Source organism: Spermophilus citellus (assembly GCF_964194105.1).
Source record: "Spermophilus citellus genome assembly, chromosome: 3".
Taxonomy (NCBI): domain Eukaryota; kingdom Metazoa; phylum Chordata; class Mammalia; order Rodentia; family Sciuridae; genus Spermophilus; species Spermophilus citellus.
This window is the reverse complement of record NC_138184.1, coordinates 226,011,922-226,031,305: the sequence shown is the minus strand read 5'-3', so window position 1 is coordinate 226,031,305 and position 19,384 is coordinate 226,011,922. Positions and strand designations below refer to the sequence as shown.

General features: G+C 53.6%; 1 protein-coding gene and 1 long non-coding RNA gene across 2 annotated transcripts; one reads left to right on the top strand and one right to left on the bottom strand.

Annotated features, from left to right (window-relative positions):
* Positions 1-3,923: 3,923 nt before the first annotated feature.
* Positions 3,924-14,790, bottom strand: AOC1 (amine oxidase copper containing 1; the record flags this gene model as incomplete). The annotated part of the gene is made up of 5 exons (XM_081285103.1): positions 3,924-4,238; positions 4,496-4,628; positions 4,908-5,193; positions 5,960-7,545; positions 14,627-14,790. The coding sequence occupies 5 exons, from the start codon at positions 14,788-14,790 to the stop codon at positions 3,972-3,974; spliced, it is 2,436 nt and encodes an 811-aa protein (XP_081141229.1). The 3' UTR covers positions 3,924-3,971.
* A 2,132-nt stretch (positions 14,791-16,922) lies between these two features.
* Positions 16,923-19,151, top strand: LOC308645844. Its single transcript, XR_014021284.1, has 3 exons — positions 16,923-17,195; positions 18,533-18,730; positions 18,911-19,151. It is a non-coding gene; the product is annotated as an uncharacterized lncRNA (long non-coding RNA).
* The last annotated feature ends 233 nt before the right edge of the window (positions 19,152-19,384 follow it).

The window sequence follows — 19,384 nt, the reverse complement described above, 5'->3', positions numbered from 1 at the left end:
AATGAGCACGAGGGTTTGGTAAGCATCCTTCTAATTTCCTGGTTAAATCTTGGATCAGCCAATCTACACTTGATAGTTTACATTTACTGTTGGATTTGTCTTGGCTTCAGCATTAGAAATTTCTCTGCTTTGTGCACAACCAGCGATATGAAAAATTGTGCCCTATATGTGTAATATGAATTGTAATGCATTCTGCCATCATATATAACAAATAATAATAATAATAATAATAATAATAATAATAATAATAATAATAATGGAATTCCAGGTTATGGGACCTGGAACTTGAAATGGCCCTAGGACAGGGAGTCTGTGCAGTTCGAAAGAACAGGTCAAGGACCACACATATGGTGACAACTTGCCCTAACTGGGAGAGGCAGAGCAAAGGAGGAGAGGTTGATGGGACAATTAATAGATGTGCTCTGAGAAATAGGTCAGGGCAGGCCAAGCGTTTAGGATTAATCCTTGAGGAACCTGCAGTTGGGAAGAATGCTTAGCTCAACCTGTCTTTAGTGAAAGAGTTGACTGCCAAAATAAGTTAAAGGGCTCAATTGCTATGATTTGCATAAGCTTGAATTTAGTTAAAATGATTTTTTGGCCACAACTGGCATATTAATTTAGCATATACTTATTTCCCTTTGAGAAGCAGAAGATGGTTTGATGAGAAGATTGTGTGCTGCCTTGCTATATTCCTATTGGAGACAGGCTCCTGAGGATGTGGCTGAGGCAAGCTGTGGGAGCAGCAGCAGGACCTGCTGCCTGGGACACAGCATGGGGGTTGATGCTTTCCTGTCATCACCTTGAAACTCCTAATAATTTTGGGCCATGGGCCTGTGTTTTCATTTGGGGCCCACAAGTCAGCTGCTGCTCCTGGTGGGCCCACATCAGGGTGGGCTCTAGCTTGGAGGTCAGCAGAGGTCTGCTCACACATTAGAGGAACATGTGGTTCTAGAGGGGGTGGAACCAAGGAGAAAGGTTTAATGTCACCAAAAGGCAGAGGGGTGTGGTAACAGAGGGCTTGGCCTCTGGGCCACCTGAGGCTTAGACAAAGACCTTGAACACAGCCTCAGTGAAACAAGGCAGAGGCCCAGGGTTCTTGGCTGACTCCACTCTTATGGGTGCTTCCAGCCGATAGAGCCCTGTCCTTGTCCTACAAGAGCCAGAGTCGTCCTCAAGGAAGTCCTTGGCTGGCTGGGTGGACCGTGCCATCTGGCTGGACCTGGGGCTTCTTGGAGGCATCTGAGTTTGTAGAGGACCAGCCAGGCAGAGGATGAGCACTGCCAGGCCACCTGGCTTCTGGGGCCCCCTTCTCTTGGGTCATGGTTGGAGGTTCGGCTGAGAGTGCCTGCTGCTCTCAGATCTCTCACCTGAGCAGGCCTGGACACCAGGGACAGTCCCCCTTCCCATGTGCACATCAGGCTCAGCCAGATTCCACCTGCCTGGACAGAGCTGGTCTTCCAGGCCGGGGATGCCCTGTTCCCCGTGGAGAAGGCTGGTCACACAAGGAATGGAGGCTGAGTGAGTTCACGAGGCCACTCAGTGTCCGACCAAGTGGGGCTGCTTGTGGCTTGAGGGTCACACAGACGAAAAACACACAGTGCCAAAAATACCAGAAGATGTCTGTCTGTCATGAGGACGTCCACCTCCTCGTGAGGCACCCCTCAGGCTTCCAGGCATTGTCCCTCTGGCTCATCTCCTCTGGTGACTGGGTGTCTTGAGAACAGGCATTTTGTCTTCCTCTGCTGTCTCCTGGCCAGGCCTGGGGTTTGAGTGATGACTAGAGGCAGGATGAGCCATGAGGTGAGTGCTGAGCAGGAGAAGCCAGGGGCCACCAGGGAAAGAGGCTGGGAATGGGGGCCTGCGCGGATCCCTGGGGGTGGGCCTGCGAGAGAGGGAATGGGTCCCCGGATTCTCAGGGCCGCTTTCTTAGGGGTCAGGCTCAGGTCCTCTTGCCATCCCCTTTGGGGTGGGTGGCGCTGCTGTGGCCCCAAATCATGGTTTTGGGGCAAGGGACACAAACTCAACATGTAGAGGAGGAAGGACGCAAGGGGGCGTGGAATTGGGATCTGTATTTCCTAGACTCTCGGTCACGCAGCAAGTACCAGTGAGCATCACTGAATGCACAGCGTCATCAGACAACTAGAGGACGGAAAGCAAAGCCAGTCCCCAACTGCCCTCTGTGTGCTTGGGGTGGCTCCGTGCGTGAGTCCTCTGGGTTCTGACTGGCTGCCTTCTGATCCCCTTAAAAATGTCTGGCTGGGTGGCCCGTGCCAAGCTCGGCCTTCCTTTCTGCCTTCTCAGAGGCCGAGAGGGTCTGGCCTCTCTTCTGTGGGACTGTGGGTTTGATGGCCCCTAGACTTTCATGCCCTAGTGCCTGTGGGCAGGTCCCGACTGGGGCTTGTGCGGTGACAGTTCTGAGCAGGTTTGGGTGTCATGGTGGTGGGAGGGACAGTGTGAGGTTCCACTTTCCTGTGTCAGCAGCCCCCAGCCCACAGGAATTTCCCACCCTGATATGAGTTCCTGTGGCCGCTGTAAGCCACCTCCTGCCCACCTGTGGTCAGTCACGCCCGTGGAGCTCTAGAGGGCCTCAGAGCTGTGCGCCTAAGGGAACCTCTGCGAAAAAGTCTGTTTCCTTTTCTTTTCCAGCTTCTTGAGGCTGCCCGCATCCCTCGGCTTGTGGCCCCTCCCTCCATCTTCAAGGCCAGCAGCTCTCTTCTGGGAGCTCCTGCCTCCCTCCTGTGATTACCTCCAGCTACCCCTCCCCAGGGAACCCAGGCTGACTTCCCATCTCAAGATCCTGGCCTTCATCAGACCTGCAGTTTCTTCCTTTTGCCACATAGGTGACACTTCCGTGGTCCCAGGGATTAGGATGTGTCTGACTTCGAGGGTGGCATTGTTCACCTACCCATCCACCCTGGTCACCGACTGCAGTGCCATTGACTAGCAAGAAGAACTTTGTCTTTCTTCCTCCTCCCTTCTTTCCTCTCCTAAAATTTAGAGTTTTGATTTTTTGAGTAGGCGATTCCTTCTGGTGATTCAAAAATAAACAGAACTAAGGGCTGGGGTGAGGGCGATGGTACCCGGGTTCCCACAGCTGACTGGGACAGGTGGCCAGTGGCCAGGACATTGGGTGGCTCCCTCCAGGAGGAGGGAGGAGACACTGCCCCTCCCAGTGTGCAGTCCAGGCAGCTCTGCTTTGTCCCCAGCGCTCTCCTTGTTTCCCCTCGCTCTCCCTAGGCTCCCCTCCCTCCGAAACCCCATGGACTAACGAACAGAACACAAAACAACACAAACCCCCAACACAGTATAGAGAGGCGTCTACTGAGAAACCCTGCTGCCAGCCCTGTTCTCATCCACCTCGTTTCCCCAGGGAAACAGCGCGTCTCTGCGGCTCCCTTCCTTCCTTGTGTGAAGCTCGGCCTCCTTTCTTCCCTCACTCTACCCTGCAGGTGTCCCTGCTGACACAGAGTGCCCTCCTTCAGATCCTTGGCTCGCCACCCCCTGTGTGGCTGTGTGGCCTCCACCCTTTCCTGTTGGTGGGAAGCTGGAGACATGTGTCGTTACGGTTGGCAACGCATCTGTCTTCCCTGTGTGCATAGGTACACCTTGGGAATGACTCCCCAGGAGCTGGACCTGCGTAAAGATGCTGGTGACTCTGCTGGGTTTCCCCACAGCATCTTCCTACGGTGGCGCCATTTTGCAAGCCCATCGTTACCGTGGGAGAACTCCCCTATGGCCTCCCCAAGAGGGAGGGGACAGTTTAGATTTTAAAAACTTATTGGTACATAACTCTGGCACCCCACTGAGCTTCCCTTGCACTGGTCATGGAGGTCTTTTTGAGGTGCCCACATGTCCTCCCATCTGTGTGTGTCCCCCCAACCTTCCAGGAAGCAGCACACGGGGCTGGACACTGATGAGTTTATTGTCGGCCCCGTGGGGTTCTCAGGTTTCCGGATAGAACTGGAGTGGCCTCACACAGGCCTGTAGGTCCCATTGTAGCTGAAGGGGGGAGGCTTCAAGCAGTCCTGATCCTCAGGGATCCAGCGCTGTATGTAGTTGGGGCCCTTATCCCGGGGCCACACAATTACGGTGTCTCTGGACGCCAGGGACGGGTCCTCTGGGAAAAAGTTGAAGGGCCGGAGCAAGAAGCCCACGGAGTTCCCAGGTGTGGCCGTGTTGGGGATGTCCTCCGAGTGAGGGATGTGCAGGAAGCCCACGGTCACCCAGGCCACCAAGTCCTGTGGGAGAGAGGGTGGGCATCAGTGGGTAAGTAGTGTCCAGTAATGGTCACTGCAGGTCATGCTGGCCCGGGGTGTTTCAGTTGTGCCTGGATACTTCCAGAGACACCCTGAAGCTCCCTTTTGAGGAGATGGGCAGATGGGCAGATGCGTGAACATGCCCTCCACACAGCCAGCTGTACTCCTGGGATGGGGGCAGGCTAGGACTCTCTGGGGGTAAGGTGGTCAGAAGGGGGCGGGGTGGGACTGGGCCGTACCTCATCCTCAATGTTCTCATTGTTGTGAAGAAACTCCTCGAAGACCACAGGGGGGTCCCAGGGGTCGTTCTGGTGGTAGATGCTGCTGCTGCACCTCTCCGACTCCCGGTACTTGGTCACTGCCAGGGAGTACCTGCCAGGCGGAGGAGAAACTGGGTGGCTCCAGGGGCAGAGGCGGCCTCTCAGTGCCTCTCGGGGAACATCCTCCAGGTCAATGATGGAGGACGTTGCTGCTTCCCCATGCCTGCTGCCCATGGAGGGCCTGGAGTCCCCTGGAGTGCTCCACCCCTCTCTGAGTGCACCGAGATGCCACCCAGACACAACCCAGAGACACAAGCCTCAGGGACAAGCACAGACAGACACAGGCACAGAGGAGAGCCCTGGCCCTCTCCAGCCTCCCTGATCCTCTCACCTGGCCCAGGTGATGGCCCGCTCCTCCTGCCAGCCCAAGGGCAGCACCTGCTCAGCCGAGGAGTAGATCTGCAGGCGGTAGCTGCGCTTGTGGCCCCAGGGGTTCTTCTTGGGGTTGGTAAAGAGCAGGTGCCTGGGCAGAGGCCGTCCGAGGCGGAAGGCTGCCTGGCGCTCCCGGGAGTATTGCCTCCTCTCGAGTGTCGGCTGGATCAGGCGGTGTCTTGGGCTCCAGGGGTTGGTGATGTTCTCTAGCTTCATCTCCAGTGTCTCAAAGCTGTTATTGGTGCCTGGGGTATGAGAGGGGGGTGGGGGAGAAAGGGAATCAGGCCCCTGGAACAGAACCCCTGCCCCTCAGGATCTCCACCCTGGGCCCATCCAACAGCCAACCATCAGGAAAAGGTGCTGGCGCATGCACTGGGCTAGCTGCGGGAGGCAGGAAGGGACGATAACAATCCTCAGAACCAGAGGAGCTAGGGGACAGCTCCTGGGTATGTCAGGGCAACTGGGGAATTCCAATGTCAGGTGCAGCTCCTCAAGGGTTGTGCTCAAGAGCACTGGCGGTGTCTATGACCCCAGAGAAGGACACCATCTTCCTCCAGGCACAAGAGACTGTGTCCAGTGCTGTCTGGGCACAGGGGCAAGTGGGACTGAGTGGGTAGAGGCTGCCCATCTGGTCTGGATTACTTTGTGCTGTTATGGGATTTGATGTCGGGCACTGCATGGGTTCTCCTGCGGTGACACACCGAGTATCCCCAGGTGGCCCTGTACCCACCTCAAGGTGTCAGGCAGTGACATTCCTCCCCTACTCCATGCACATCTTCCTACTCAGCCCCAGCACCAGGACAGGTCTGCATAGTGGCACCTGGGTGACTCTCGGGCTCTGTTCACTTAGACTGTGTTTCAGAGGCACACGAGTCTCTAGCTGCGTGTTTCACAGGAGCTTGCTGGGCAGACGCCCCTGGCCCTCTCCCCAGGGGTCCCAGTGCTGTCTCCTGTGGTGCCTCCTGTTGGTTGTCTGCATGTTTGACCCAGAGCTTCTGATTGGGGTCTTACCTGCCACATCCAGGTCAACGCGGTAATGCACCAAGTGTGTGTGCATGTTGCCGAGCAGGTGGGTGTGCAGGCGCATGCCGTGGAGCAGCCCCTCGGGGGTGTAGAAGGTGGCATGGATGTAGCCAGTGGCATGCATCTTGGCCTCCATCACCCCGTTAGGGTGGAAGATGAAGTCCCAAATGTAATCATAATTGTAGACGGTGGAGGTCGTCCGCAGCACCAGCACGTGACCCTTAAGACCTGCGTAGAAGTTGAAGCCACCATTGAAGTTGGAATTGAAGTGGCGCCGGAGAGGCACCCCTGTGGGCATCTCAAAGAGGCAGAGGGCTCGTGGATAGAGGACAGGGTCATCTGCATCGTAGTAGTGGAAGGTGTCCAGGAAGGTGGCAGTCTCCGGGCAGTCGATGCCAGGGGCTAGCTCGTGAGTGACGCTGCCCAGGCCCCAGCCCACGTCCATGTACTTGGTCTGCATGCCCGCAGGTGTGTGTCCTCCGTACATGGCTACTGCCTCCTGCACGCTGACCTCATAGGCAATGCGCTCACCCCCAAAGTGCAGGTTGAGGACCTGCAGCCCGGTGGAGGAGCGCAGCCGGAAGGCGAAGCTCCAGCCGCCATAGAGCACCACATTGCCGTCCAGCAGGTAGCGGGCGCCGTTGGGCTGGACCACCCGGGGGCCGCCCACACTGATGGACCTGGGGAAGTCCCCACGGGGCTTGTACGAGGAGAAGAGGGGCGGCTCCTCTGTGCTCTCGTCCCCCTGGCCCTTGGGCAGCGGTCCCTCGAGGACTACCACATCCACCTCTCCATTTGCATACTTCTGAGCCAGTTCTTCTGGGCTCCTGTAGAACTTTCCGTTGTACCACACCTGCTCCACTGTCCAGTCCTGGACATTTGTGTTCCCATGATCCACAAGGAGCTCCAGGCCAGTGGGGTGCAAGAAATAGCCTTCTACGAAGCGTTGTAAGATAAACCAAGTGCGGCGCTGGCCAGACGCCAAGCCACGGGGGGCCACGTCGGAGAAGGTCAGGCATCGGCCCTGGCAGTCTTGGAACGAGAAGCCGGTGGTATTGAGGAAAAACTGATGCAGGGGCTTGGTGGCCTCTTGCAAGGTGTGGAGGAGGAGTTTATATTCGACCTTGGAGATGGGCCTGGAGGCCCAGGAGGCCTGGTGCCTGGACCTGGGTGACAGTGCTCGCAGGTAGGAGGGATGTGGCAGGGGCCCCACAGCAAACTCAGTGACATTGGGGTTCTCCTGGGCTCCAAAGAAGATGGTGGCTCGGGCTTCCCGAACGGGGCGCTTTTCTCCATGATCCAGAAATTTCAGCACATGCTGCTTCTTGGGCAGCAGCATCTCAATGAGGAACACTGAGTTTTGGGCCATGCTTGGGGACCCTGAGGGCTGCAGCCCCAGCTCCTTCCTGGCCTGCAGGAAGCTGTGCACGGCCTTCAGCTCCTGGGCACTGAGGTCTGCAAACACCTCAGCCTTGCCGTGCAGGGTCCAGGGTGGGCGCTCTTCCGCGGCCATCTGCAGCATGAGCACGGTGGCCACCGCCCAGCCCAGTGCCAGGCTCTGTCTCCCCATGGCTCTGAAATGTAGCAGAGCAGAGGGAGAAAGTGGGTTGGTGTCAGGCTAACACCGTGGACAACCATGCCCCTTAGCCTCATGGTTTTCCTGAGCCCAAGCCAGAGGCAGCTGGGGTCCCTGTGGCCCCCCTGCATGGTTCCCAGTGCTGCCCAGGTCCCTGGCTGTGTGTCTGTGGATTTTAATTTTTTTTCTCTCTTCTTTTGTCCACAAACTTCTTATAGTTCATGGGCTTTCTTACCTAGACACCCGCCCCCGTCGTACTCTTTGGTTCCTCAGCCAGGGGTACTCTGAGTCACCATGGCCAGAGGCCTGGTCCTCAGAAGGCAGAAAGTGCTTGCTGTGTTTTGGGAGGCAGAGAGCTGTATTGACTGAAAAACTGCTTTTTGATGCAACAAAATACTTTTTAGGGAGATAAATTTCAAAATTTAGTGTAGAAGTTTAACGGGTAGGTTTAAAGGGTCAGGCTGCCTGGGTTTGCATTCTGGTAAGTTACACCTTTAGGACTGGCTGTGTGACCTGGGGCATGTTGCTTAAACTCTCTGGACCTCCATTTTCTCTTCCATGTAATGGGCATGACAGCAACACTTACCTCCTAGGACTGTGGAGAAAAGACAACTGCACAGGTAATACAATGTTTGGAGTGATGCGGGCTTTAGGGGAAACACACACAAAGCACGGGCTACTCTTCCTCTTTCAAGTGGACCCTGTTGCTACGGCCTGTGGACACCAGCACAGGAGGGTTCAAGCTCTGCTGAGTGATTCTGCTGAGATGGGGCTCTGGGGTGAGGATGAGGGCCAGCCCTGTCCAGCTTTCTCTGGTCCCCATGGGGCAGCTGCGTCGCGGTCTCTTGACCCCTGCAGCTGTAGAAGGCACCTGGTGGGGTGCCCTTTCCCCTTTCCTGTTGGGAGAAGGGTGTGATCAGGGACTTTACCTCCTAACCCCACCCTCTCGAGCTACCTGTAAAGTCTTGTGTGTGAAGCTGAGAGCAGACCTAGGTGGCTGCCTCTCTGTCCTCTCTTGTTCCTGGGGTGGAACCACCTGCTAGACTGAGAGTCCCTGGGAGACCCTGGCTCTTGCAAGGTATGCTGGCTGCAGCCACTGGCTGTCACCGTCCCCCTGCCCTGGATCCCCCAGACCCTGAACTGCGGTTGGGCTTTGCTGGGATGCTACCGGAGCCCTGTCCTTCCTTCCAGGACAGCTACCCTTGCTGCCTGCCACCGATTTCCTGAAGGTTTGGAGTCTCCCTGGGCCTTACCCGCCAGGTGGTGCCCTAGGTGCAGAGGCCCCTAACCCTAACTTGGCATATGAATGGCCAAAGGCCCCTAGAGGTCCCTGCTTTCAGAGGCAATTGCCTTATGTCCCCCCCCCCCCCCCCGAGCCCCTGGGGCTGAATCTGGAGCAAACCCTTTCTCCTGTGCAGGCAGAGGCGCAGAGGGTCTGAGGTCTGCCTTGCTCAGCCTGTTCTAGCCTAGAGCCCCACCAGTGAGGGTGGGTGCTGGGACTCAGTGCACTTGGCTGGACTCAGTTGCATCCCTGGAACAAGGGAAGCATCCTGGTGTTGCATCAGGCACGCGAGAGAGGACACCAGAGAAAGGGAACCTGAGATCCGGGCCCCTTTGCATTTTTTTGCTTTTAGGAAAAAGTATTTCATGCGTCAATTATGTGACTCAAAAGCACTGGGAACACAATGCACCCTCCAGAGATGCTCAGCTCCGCCGTGTTCCTTTCCCGCCTGGTTTTCTGTGTCAAGTTCACATCCTATGCCTCCTTTCAAAGTTGGCTTAAACCCTGCCAAGGAGCTTTCTGTCTTGGACCTTTCAAGCTTATTCCACTTCCCCACTCAGTCTCCTCGGCATTGTGGCCTTTAATTTGTACACTGATGCATGGATCAGTGAAAAGTGATTGCTGTGTCCATTCTATCATCTGATGAACTGATGGGCTCTTCTTTCCTTGAGTCTTCTGGCCTTGGTGGCCCTGGTGGTCACAGTCAAGGCTGTCTGAGAAGTCCTCTCTGGTATCCCAGATCCCAACCCCTGACTCTCACGTTGCTCTGGTTTTGCTCACCATGGGGACTTCCCAGTAGTGGTCCTGTCTTGTTCTTCTGGTGCTAGTGGGATGGCCTAGGGACCCAAACTCCTTGTACTTTCAAGGCCCAACCTGAAGGGAGTGGGTCAGACGGGGGCTGCTGGGTGAAGCTAGGGTCAGCAGGGTACAGGCTGGGCTCCTGTTCTACCATTAAACTTTGGCCAACCCTTCATCTCTCTCTCTCATATTTAGGTTAGTAGCAAATTGAGCAGAAAGTAAGAGAGCTCCCACTTTTTCCTGTCTCCCCAGCCCCCACTATCAACGTCCCTGGTGGTCCAGTTACGGCTGATGCACCTACAGTGACCACCACAATCACTCAGGTCCCTTGTTTACCTTGGAGTCACTCTTGGTGTTGAAGTCCAGTGGATTTTGGCAAATGTAAATGGACATGTGTCCACCCTTACCGTGTCACACAGAGTAGTTTCACTCCCTGAAACCCCCTGCGCTCTGCCCATTCATCCTTTCTGACCCCCGACCCTTGCCAGCCACAGCTTTTTTCCTGTCTTCAGGTTTGGCCATTTCCAGAATGTCCCTCCAGCATGCCTCGTCAGATGGCTCCCTTCACTTAGTCATATGTAATTAGGGGACCTCCTTGCCCCTTCACGGGGGGGGGGCTCCCTTTTTACAACTTCCATCCCCAGATTTCTTTCTGCTTTGCCAAGGAGGAGGGAGACGCAGAAGGGACCTTGCCCAGCAACACCCTCTGTTCCAGAGCCACCCTCCGTTCCAGTGCAGCAGGGAGGTGGAGACGGCAGCAGAGCCACGACGAAGACAGAGAACCTCCTGGCCCTGGAGCCTTCTGAGCTGCTCACAGAAGCATGCGTGCCCCCCTCCCAGCCCCTGGCCACTCCTCGTGCACCCTCTCGCACCCCCAGGAACCCTGGAGCCTCCTGAGCCGGGCTCTGGGCTCTGGCACCCTCTGCCCCCCTCCTCTGTGTCAGGGTTCTCTTGCCCCTGGCTCCCTGCTCATCCCCTTCCCTGCCAGCCCCCTCTCATGCCCCATCAGAACGCACCTGTGTGCTGGGTTCCCAGTCGCCTCTCTGTCAGACTTTGTTCCTGGGCATTGACCCCTGACACCTTCTTGAAGTCTATTGGACCCCGCCCCGCAGGGAGGGACAGGGGCCGACCAAGTGGGGACCTCCCTCTCAGGGGTTCCCCAGTAGCGGGGGGTGCCGGGTGCTGGCAGTTACAACACGTGTCCTGCTCTGTTTCCTTATCATTTTGCCACAGTGCCAAGTTCCCCGGGAACTGTCCTTGGCTTCCTCTTTTTCAAAATGCAATACCATAATCTGTGTACATAGTGTCACAATTCAGAATTGAGGACAGGGGGGATTTACAGGCTGACAGACTCACCTGGAGCAGACATATGGACCAAGAAACTGACACCCACAGCAAGTCAGGGAATTCAACCCCTAGGCAGAACAGGGAGCCAGAGACACAGAGGCCACTGACTTAAGAAACCTTTGTCACCCCTCTCTGGGACCTGACAGGATTCAGAAAGGAGGGAGGATGCAGCTGGGGGGCAAGACAGTCAGGTTCGCTAAGGCAGAGAGCAGAGGCCGAGGGCAGCTGGGGACAGGCAACATCTCTGCACAGAGGGGACAGAACCAAGGGTCCAGTTAGGGGGAGCTTAGCCTTAATCTAACAAACGTGGATGAGGCCGGAGCAGCTCCGGGGTAGAGCGACAAGCATACAGTCCACCAAAGAGCGTGGCTAGGAAGAACCAGAGGTCCTTATCTCCTTGGTCACTGAGGCAGCTTGCCCAGAGATGGCGTCTGATCGTGTGTTTGTGTTCTTGTATCTCTCACGAGAGTGCTGGCGTTGAAGTCATTTCAGTGTGTCCTGAAGATGAAGGATGGAAATGATGACCTATCTCCGTGTTCGACTTGCAATTCTAGAAGGTCTTTGGTGTCTCTGGAGGGGGATTAGCTTTAAAGGCCAAAATGATGATGGCCACAGTGAAGATGGAAGCTTGCATCTTCCACTCTTCATGTCCTCTAGGAGGGACACTTGGGGACTCTCTGTCATGGGCTCACCATCTCCATGGAGAGCTAGGAGAGCTTGGGCCAGAAGAAGGACAAATTGATTTTGAGAAGTCTGACCTGTTTCTCTTCCACAAAGGACAGAGAGACTGGCATGAAGACAGACTGGAGAAGACAGGTCCCAACTCACACCACAGCAGCCCACTCAAATTGGAACAAGTCCTAAATGCAAGAGCTAAAGGCATAAACTCTTAGAAGAAAAGAGAGGAATAAATATTCTTGATCTTGGGTGTGGCCAGGGCTTTTTAGGCGCTACCCCCAAAGCCCCAAAATAGCACAAAACAAACAAAAGGGAACAGGTGAACTGGATGTCATCAGTGCTTTGAAGGCCACTAACAAGAAAGCAAGAAGGCAGCCCGCAGGCTGGGGAATGTCTGAAGACGATGTATCTGATGAAAGTATATGGCACATCTGAGGAATTCACAGCTCGAGAATAAAAGACACCAATTAAAAACGGGCAAAGGGTCTGAACAGACAACCCTCCTAGGAAAACGTTCAAAGGGAGGGGAGCTCACGAAGACACCGTCAGTCACCAGGGAAATGAGATCAAAACATCAAGGACATTCGAACCCTCCATTAACGAGGCTGGAAGACTCAGGGAGTCTTGTCAGCTGCAGCTCTCCTTCTCTGCTATGGGACTTCAGGAGGCAGGTAGAGAGGGGCTGAGGAGGGGCGTTGGGGGTGTGGCTCTTGTATCTGGCAGCGGAGCCTCTGCTTCCTGACCGTTATGCCAGCCACTTCCCTCCACCCTGAGGTGTTCAGCCTCACCTCGAGCTCTGAGGCATGGAGCTGGCTACCTAGGACTGAGACCTCTGAAACTATAAGCCCCCAAATAAACTTTTCCTCCTTTAAAATTCCTGTTGTTAGGAATTTTAGTCACAAAAGCAGAAAAAGCTGACTAAAACATTGCTACAAATCAGGATTTCTTAACACCAGGAAATTACGAGTGTCTGAGATGACAGGTGTGCCTAATACTGTACTCACCACACATTTACACAACTATTGAAAGGTCACACTGTACCCCCCGAAATATGTACAATTACTATGGGCCAATTAAAAGTGAAAAATTAAAAAACAATGGTTCGATATCACTTCGCACCCACTAGGATGGCCAGAATAAAAAAGTGATGGACCAAGTGCTGCCAGATCCTACCCACCTGGTGGCAATGGAAAATGTAGGCACTTGGAAAACTGGCAGTTTTCCAAATGATTAAGTATAGAGCTTCCAAATGACCCAGCAAGTCCACATCTAGGTAAATAACCAAGATAAATGAAAACATATTTTTCCACATAGAAGCTTGTACACTAATGTTTACAGCAGTTGTCATTAACAATTGCCAAAAGGTAGAAGAAACTCAAATCCTTATCAACAGTTAAGTGCATAAACAAAATATAGTAGATCTATATAATGGAATATTATTCAGCTATAAAAAGTAATGAACAAAAAGGGGAATTTACCAACAGGGTATAACATGGGTGAACCTTAAAATCATTTTCTTAAATGAATAAAAGCCAGTTATGAAAGACCACCTATTGTATGGTTACATTTATATGAAATGTCCAGATTAGGTAAATCTCTATGCAGAGCACAGAAGTGCACTGGTGATTTATGAGGGCTGGATGGGTTGGAGGGATGGTGTGGGAGCAGGTGGGCATGGGGTTTCTTTTTGAGGTCATGATAATTTTCTAAAATTGACTGGCAATGTGTGTACCTCTATGTGAATGTACCATAGTCCATCGGTACCTACACATTAAATGGGTGAACTGTAAGGTGTTTAAGTGGTGTCTTAACAAGGCTGTTTAAACAAAAGTGAAGGGTCTACTACCTAGGATATGCAAAGAACTTTTGAGAATCAGCTGGAGAGAGGCAGCACTCGAATGGAAACCTGGGGAAAAGTATCTCTAAGGCAACTTACAGAAGAGAAAACAGAAAGGGCTAAAGAGACATGAAAAATGTGGTGGTTATTAGAAAAATTCCAAGTATTCAACAACGAGCTGTAATTTTACACCTATGATGAGCAGAAATGAGAAAGCTGGATGAGGCCAAGTGCTGCAGGAGGTGTGGGGAAATGGGAACCTCAGGTGTGGCTTGTGGGGAGGGGACATAGACGGGACAGCCATCCCAGAGTGCAGTCTGCAGAGCAGAACAAATGAGATCACTGCATGTCCTGTAGACCTGCAGGCCTGCCTCCAGGGACATGTGCCAGAGAGATTTCCACACAGGCCGCTAGGGAGGACAGAGGAATGAGCTGTCCGTGGGGAGGGACAGCTGGAGGCCACCAGGGGCCCATCCCTGGGACGGTGGTCAGTGCACACCATGAAGCTGTGCATGCAGAAATGTGGGCGTCCACACAGCAACTCACAAGGGTGGGTCTTAAGGTGAGTGACAGCACATCAAAACACATGCACGCAGCCACCTGAGACCTTCCCAAGGGCTCCTGTGTATAGAAGGAAAACTGAACCTGTTAGAACGCCTCCTGGCCAGGGATGTGGGTGAGAATGCATGCGCACACACAGGCAGACAGACACACACACACACAAGAGGGAGGAGAGGGGCCTTGCTTGGGCCTCTGAGGTAACACCAGGCCTGACGTCACACTTGGCTCAATTCCGCAGCTAATGTCCACAATTAAATGAAAGAAGGACCCCAGGAGACAGGCTGAGTGCCGGCAGGTCATCAGCCCAGGGTGCAGGCGGCCGTGGGAACAGGCACCCTCAGCTCTCACGCCTGGGCCTGGGAATTGGAGGGCAATTGGAGGGCGCACGGAGGACCTACAGTTAGCAGCATGAACAGATACGACTGGAGGGCTACTTGAGAACCGGCCTGTGGGGTTGGAAGGAGATGGCACGACGGCAACCCCCCAAGCCCTGGGGTTCCCTCTGCATCAGCCTCGTCGGGCTGCTAACCAGGCACCACAGCAGAGGGTTTAAAGTAACAGAAATGACTCGCTCACAGTTGGGAAGTCTGGAATTGGTGCCACAGGGCTGGCTCCCTCCGAAGGCTCACTGGCGGGCGTCTTTCTTGCTTCTTCCAGCTTCTGGTGTGCTGGCAAACCTTGGCATCTCCCTGGCTCCTTGATTTTCGATGCCTCACTCCAACCTCCGCCTCTGCCCTCATGTGGTGTCCCCCCGGCCCCCCCCCCCCCCCCCCCCCGTGCCTCTTCGGTTTTTATAAGGACACTTGCCACTGGATTAAGTCATCACCCACCCTATTCCATCTTAGCTGACCCATCTGCAATGACCCTATTTCCAAATCAGGTCACACTTTGCAGCCTGGGATGGACATGAATTTGGGGACAACACTATACAATCCGGCACACCCTATTTACGTGCTGCATTGTGGAGAGCTGGGCCCAGAAGCCTTTTTTTTTTTTTTTTTTTTTTTTGGCACTGGAGATTGAACCCAGGGCCTGTTAGCACTGAGCTACATCCCAAGTCCTTATTTTATTTTATTTTTTTTAGTTTGAGGCAGGGTCTCACTAAATTGCTTAGGGTCTCACTAAGTTACTAAGGCTGGCCTTGAACTTGGGATCTTCCTGCCTCTGCCTCCTATGCCACTGACTGATGTTACAGGTGCCTGGCCAGCCCAGAGCAGGTGAGTGAATTCTGTGTCCCCAGTGGGGTGGGCGTCCTTGGCCCTGGGGTTCCACAGAGGAGTCTGCCTGGGGCTTGCGGTGGTCAAGGACCTTGGGGGAGGAGCACTGTCTGGGTAGGGGACACGTGGGAGTAAGTGACAGAGCTGAGATGAGCAGCTGTTCCTGGGATACAGAATGGTCGGTTCTGGGGGAATGTGATGGGTTTGGGTTGCTGAACTGGGGAAGGGGAGGGGAGGAGGTTAGTGTGAGGGACCTCTTGTGCTGCTTATAGAAATGTGGGGTAAAGTGGGGCCCGGGAGACCCAGGAGAAAGAAACCTTTAAGAGAGGCCACAACAGAACTGAGGCACAGCTGTTGCTTTTGACTCAGGTCCGTGGAGCTGGGGAACTTTGATGAGATTCCAGCTCTGCTGCCTGACTCCTCTCTTGCCCGGGCTCCCTGGCTGCATGTCTGGCTGCCAGTCCCTCCCTGTGGTTAGGTGACCCTAATTTCTGAGATACAGTCCCTCCCTTCCTGGGGTTAATGATTGGTGACAGTTACAGATAACACTTGGGCAAAGATTGTACCCTTTATATTCTGGGCAGCCTGCCTGCCTTAAAGGGGAAGAACCCACGTGCCTGGAAGAAGACAGGAAGTCTAGTCCTGGGAGCCGGTCTTGCAATGAGAAGATAAATTCAGAATCTTGGAGTTGGTTGGCCACAGATCTCAGCTTATGGATGTCCCATGGCTAAATCTTGATATTTGGTTTCAGAAGGATACTGCTCATTAGATCAGATGAGACAACCTAAGAGCAGGATCATTCTCACAGAACCACTTGAAAGAAAGGGCCGCAGCTGCTTCTGTTAGATTAGACCTTTACCTCGGCCAAGCCCACATCACAGGCTTGGGCCCTGACTAGGAAAGACTGATTAGCAAAGAGAAAATCCTCCCATTTCACAAAAAAAGCAGGGGCCCTGACAAGGACAGAGGGTTTGGGCAATCAGCTGTGGATTTCTTCTTGATAGTATTTGTTCACTCAACAATGTTGACACACTCTGCAGGCATTCTTCCATGAACAAACATGGTAAAACAATGCTCCGGCTCACATTTCAATGAGGACCCATGGGCAGTACACAGAGATATAAGGGGACAGAGTGGCGCAGGCCCAGGCCAGAAGCAGGGCAGGTCCTTGGCTGGCTTCGGGGGAACTGGACCTTTCAATGGTCTCCCTCGGCCCAGCCTGCTCATGTTTGTGCTAACAGGGGAGGTGTCGGAACCCCTCCCGCTTTCCTTCTGGAGTCTGAAATCCTGGTTGTTGGGTTTGGCAGACAGTGAGTGTGGAACCCCGTGACTAGTCCCAGCCTTCCCCCCAGCTCCAGGTTCCTACTTCCTGGGCAGACGCACTGCCCAGGCTGTGCTGGGGTGGTTATCAGAAAAACCTAAGCAGATCCTCTAGGTTCACCTGCTTAATTGTCCTAAAAAGCGTCAACTTTGGAGACCACACGGTGGGCAGCACAGTACTGGTCTCCCACCGGCTTTGCTGTAGTTCCACCTCTGATGTGTGGGCTACGGTGTGGATGGTTAATTCTTTAGGGACCTGAAGGCCACTTTGCTATAAATGGGGGCTCTCAACTTGGGCCTGCAGATGACCATGGGTAACGGGATGGCTGGAAAGGTGTGGCCTCTCTGTCTTCATGTTGTGCTGTGTCCTTGGCTGCCTTAACCTCTGGGTTAGATTCTACTCAGCTCTGTATGTAGACATGTTGGTCATCTGAGTTCAGGGTGAACTTGACATCTTGCCTAGCCTCTCTCCTCCCTCTTCAAAGGCTGAAGACAGCTACCAGTGGCCACGGCCAGAAATACCAGGACACGAAAGGAATGATAAGAGGTGGCATTGCGTTCCTGAAAGGTCTCTGCCTATTCCCAGAGAGGCAGGAACTCCCCTCCTGGTGAGCCAGCCGGTGCCCTCCCTCACTACTCCTGTCCTGCCTCTGCTCCCCTCTCTGACCTACGGCATGTGCTAAGCCTCCTCCCAGCCTGCTGTGCTTGTCTGTTGGGACACTTCATCTGGACACTGTCCCTGGACTTTGGCATTCCTATGGGATGAGCTTCTTAACCTGTTCCAGGAGGGAGACAAGCGCAAGAGCAACACCCCTCAGATCCTGCAGGGGTGTCCCTTTCCCACCTCCCTGCCTGGTGCCTGCTGTGTGAAGGCTTTGGGTAGGACTGTCGGCTTGGCCTTGAGAGGCTATGAGCACGCGGGTGGCCTGGGCCCCTGAAATGTGGAGTAAAGCAAGACCCGAGGGAACCCAAGGAGACCTAGGAGAAAGAAGCCTTGACGAGAGGCCCCGAGAACACTTAGGCTAGTGGAGCCCTTGGGCAGAAATGCTGGGATGGAAGTCAAAGTTCAAATGTGTTTTCTCATATGTGGACAGGAGAGAGAGAGAGAGAGATTGAGATCAAGATAGAGAGAGAGAGAGAGAGAGAGAGAGAGAGAGAGAGGGAGGCAGGCGGGGGAAGGGGAGTATCTCACAAAAATAGAAGGGGAAACAGTAGAGGAAGGGAATTGAGAGGGAGGGAGGAGGGGGGAAATGAAGTACGGGGCATGGAGTCTACCACGTTATGCTGTGTGCATGTAGGAACACAGCACGATGAATCATATATATTTATATAGTGATAATGCACTAATTAAAATAATAATAATAATATTAGAAGGGAGATATTAGAGAGGAGCGGAGCAAGTGCATCACGGGAGGGAGGAGGAAGGGAAAGGGAGGTAAAATTCTGTTCTGTGCATGTACGAGCTTGACACGAGGAATCCCACTATTATGTGTAATTATCAGGCACCAATAAAAATCCATATCACTAATAAAAATATAAAATGAGGAGCATTAACACATGATAAGGGTATGATAAAGTTATTGACTGGATCAAAGGAGATCAGATGACTATAAGGCACTTAACTGGTGTTGTGGCCATAGAAGCCCCTCACTCAACGTTCACTCTTACGACCCTATGACCACAGTCACCCTGGCCACTGGTCTGGGTGGGAGGATGCAAACATGTAACACAGGGGCCTCCTGGAGTCCTGGAGGGGCAGGGAGTTGCAGTGAGTACCAATTAGCAATTCTAGATTTTTCTCCTTGTTCTGCTCCATAAGATTGGAGACTTTTTAGTTCACATCTGTTTTAGGAACAAATTAACTTGCTTAAGAAAGTGTCTCATGCATCCTTCTCTCTTTTTAAAGATCTTTGTTTTCTGTCCAAGTGTCTCTCTTTTCCACCAGAGTGAGCTGTTGGCCATGTCAGGAATCAAGGCTTCCAAAATCACAGGCAGCCTGCGCTGGGGCCTGCTGAGGGAAGCCGTGGTCTTGCTGGCCAGCAGGGCCCTGTCCATCTGTAGTTGACTACAGACACCACCAGCAGTAAACTACAGAATGACAGACTGAAGTTTCCTTAGAGGAATGGAGGCTGGCCTCCTGCAGGTACCTAATCGACTATGAAGCTCTATGTGTTCTGACTCCTAAGTAGCTCTGGATTCCTCCCTGTCCCAGGCTTATCCTCTCCTTCTCCTGTTCCTGTTCCTCCTCCTCATTGACCATTTTGTCTCTCCCTGACCTGTTCCTTTCTGAATAATTCTCACCTTTGGTTTACCTTGATTCCAGGATCACAGGATAGACAAGTATCTATGCTGGGATGGAAACATGGAAATTGAAACTACCTCTCAGGCAGCAGCGACTCCCCTGGTGACGAGACGTTGCAGGACCAGTGCCAGGGTCATGATCAACCAGACCCGACCTGACCAAGATGGCCAGCTCTGCAAATCCCCTCGGCTCTTGCCTCACCCCAAAGCTGTGGCCGACACCCCAAAGACAGCATTCAGACCTGTCTTCCCCATGGGGCGGTGCTGAGAATAAACCCTTTTCTGCTTTACTGTTGCTGGTCTCCTGTCTGGCCAACTGGGGGCAGGGGTGGCCGAGCCTGCTCTGTTGGGACTCCTTCAGTCTGACCTAAGACTCTGATAACACACTTAGGATGGCCTCAAGGATGGGGCAAGGGAGGGCCTCGGGGGAAGAGTCTGCATGCAACCTCACAGGCCCTTAGTGCAGGGACCACGGGGCGTGTCTGAGTGAGTGAGG